We start from the raw sequence: 3458 nt of genomic DNA, 5'->3' as shown, positions 1-3458 counted from the left end.
ATACGATATATACAGTTATACAGTTATATAACACATTATACGATATATGCAGTTATACAGTTACATAACACATCATACGTTATATACAGTTATACAAAAATAGAACACATCATGCGTTATATACAGTTATACAGATATATAACACATCATACGTTATATCAGTTGTACAGATGTATAACACATCATACGTTATTTACAGTTGTACAGTAATATAACACATCATACGTTATATACAGTTATACAGTTATATAACACAACAAACGCTATACAGTTATTCAGTTATATAACACATCATACGCTATATACAGTTATACAGTTATATAACACATCATACGTTATATACAGTTGTACAGTTATACAGTTATATAACACATCATACGACATATGCAGTTATACAGTTACATAACACATCATACGTTATATACAGTTATACAAATATAGAATACATCATACGCTATATACAGTTATACAGTTATATAGCAAATCATACGTTATATACAATTATACAGATACATAACACATCAAACGTTATTTACAGTTGTACAGTTATATAACACATTATACGTTATATACAGTTGTACAGTTATATAACACATCATACGATATATACAGTTATACAGTTATATAACACATCATACGTTATATCAGTTATACAGATGTATAACACATCATACGTTATATACAGTTGTACAGTTACATAACACATCATACGTTATACACAGTTGTATAGTTATATACAGTTATACAAATATAGAACACATCATACGTTATATACAGTTTATTCAGTTATATAACACATCATACGATATATACAGTTATACAGTTATATACAACATCATACGTTATATTCAGTTATACAGTTATATAACACAACAAACGCTATACAGTTATACAGTTATAACACATCATACGTTATATGCACTTATACAGTTACATAACACATCATACGTTATATACAGTTATACAAATATATAATACATCATACGTTATATACAGTTATACAGTTATATAACACATCATACGTTATTTACAGTTGTACAGTTATATAACACATTATACGTTTTATACACTTGTACAGTTATATAACACATCATACGTTATATACAGTGATACAGTTATATAACACATCATACGTTATACGTTATTTACAGTTGTACAGTTATATAACACATCATACGTTATATACAGTAATACAGATATATAACACATCATACTTTATATACAGTTATACACAGTTATATAACGCATGATACGTTAGATACAGTTATACAGTTATATAACACATGATACGTTAAATACAGCTATACAGTTATACTATAACACATCATACGTTATATACAATTATACTGCTATATAACACATCACACGTTATATACAATTATACAGTTATATACCACATCATACGTTGTATACAGTTATTCACAGTTATGTAACACATCATACGTTATATACAGTTATACAGTTATATAACACATCATACGTTATATACAGTAATACAGTTACACAACACATCGTACTTTATATACAGTAATACAGTTATATAGCACATCATACTTTATATACAGTAATACAGTTATATAACACATCATACGTTATATACAGTAATACAGTTATATAACACATCATACGTTATATACAGTAATACAGATAAATAACACATCATACTTTATATAGAGTTATACAGTTATATAACACATCATACGTTATATACAGTAATACAGTTATATAGCACATCATACGTTATATACAGTTATACAGATACATAACACATCATACTTTATATACAGTTATACAGTTATTGTTGCCTTACAGCGTCGTGTTTCTATGTATATGAAGCGCGCCTATCCAGTACGTAAGTAAGTTTACCCACATCCTCACTCGCTCTCCACTATTAGACACACACACACACACACACACACACACACTACTACACACTACTACTACACACAACAACACTACTACACTACTACACACACACACACACACACACACACACACACACACACACACACACACGTACGTACACACATACACACACACATACACACACACACACACACTCAGATAGAGAGAAAGAGAGCAATTGGGCGCCACCTACTTGCAGCTGTGAGACCAGACATGTAGCTGGTGGAGGTGGGTAGCTCATCGGACACTGGCTCTGGCGGCAGCAGCTTCACTTCGTAGTAGTACGTTCCCCTGCGCACACAGTGTGTTGCCATGGCCAGGCAGTAACCTCGGGCACCCGTGACAGACAGTCGGTCGTCTGAGAGCTGCGTGGGCATGTAGGTAAGAAGGTAGGTTGGTAGGTGGTGTGGATAAACCAGGTTTCTCCATGCACCATATGAGTGAGGTTGTGTGCACGAATGCGGTGGGCAGGGAGTGGCCGCTGGCGCCCGTTAAAACTAATCGGTCCTCTGAGAGCTCATCTAGGTGAGTGTTTAGAAAGAAGTTCAAAAACAAAAAAAGAACATTTTATTTTGCTGTGACAGAATAAACGAGGTTTACACATCGTGCCAAATAAACGAGGTTTGAGAGTCTATTTATAGATAGGGATGTGTATGCAGCACTCTTTACTCCAGACTACGTACCTTCAACTGACGTGCGCGTTTCTGGTGTGACAGCACCACCTCTTCGCTGAGTAAACAGGGGCGGAAGGTGTCCCGACCCTTTCTAAAAGGGTCGGGTTCAGCGTCGATGTATCTGTGGCAAAAGAAGACGAGAAACGGAATCAGGAAGAGGTTTAAATATTCGATTTTGGAGACAAAAAAAATGGCGCTATCCGCGGATATCGGGTTGCGTGCTCTCAATGTCTGCGGTAAAAAATAAGATGACTCACGGTTGTGGCTATGTGACTATGACTCTCGCATATGCAAGGTAAGACGTAGACGGGACATCTCTTGCAATCGCCTCTAATTCATTTGCACAATACTTCAAACGTCTCTACGTAAATGGCGCTATGGCTGCAGTACCGTATAAGTATGTAGTATAAGTATGTAGTATAAGTATGTAGTGTGAGTATGTAGTATAAGTATGTACTATAAGTATGTAGTATAAGTATGTAGTATAAGTATGTAGTTTAAGTATGTAGCATAAGTATGTAGTATAAGTATGTAGCATAAGTATGTAGTATAAGTATGTAGTATAAGTATGTAGTATAAGTATGTAGTATAGTTATGTAGTATAAGTATGTAGTATAAGTATGTAGTATAAGTATGTAGTATAAGTATGTATTACTAGTATGTAGTATACAAAACATAGAGGCAGAATACACGAAGGTGGTGTAAACACGGTGTACGTAACGCACACTTCAAACTTGTAAAAGTATGTACAAACACCCTTTGCATAAAATGAGAAGAATAGTTTATGTTAATAGACACAATACTACGCCTATACCACAGTAGTGTAGATATAGCGTCTTCTCAATAATAAGCATTTCGTATATAAATATATATATATGC

At 33.9% G+C, this 3458-nt stretch overlaps 1 protein-coding gene across 1 annotated transcript in view; it reads right to left on the bottom strand.

Moving 5' to 3' along the window:
- Positions 1-2060: 2060 nt before the first annotated feature.
- Positions 2061-3458, bottom strand: part of SARC_05033 (hypothetical protein) — a gene marked incomplete at both ends in the record, with an annotated part of 10059 nt that continues 8661 nt past the window's right edge. Inside the window, 2 exons of the mRNA XM_014301121.1 lie at positions 2061-2270; positions 2589-2810. Of these exons, the coding sequence (XP_014156596.1) occupies positions 2061-2270; positions 2589-2810 (432 nt within the window). The remainder of the gene's footprint in view (positions 2271-2588; positions 2811-3458) is intronic.

This window comes from Sphaeroforma arctica (genome assembly GCF_001186125.1).
Source record: "Sphaeroforma arctica JP610 unplaced genomic scaffold supercont1.306, whole genome shotgun sequence".
Taxonomy (NCBI): Eukaryota; class Ichthyosporea; order Ichthyophonida; genus Sphaeroforma; species Sphaeroforma arctica.
This window is presented reverse-complemented; position numbering and strand designations above follow the sequence as displayed.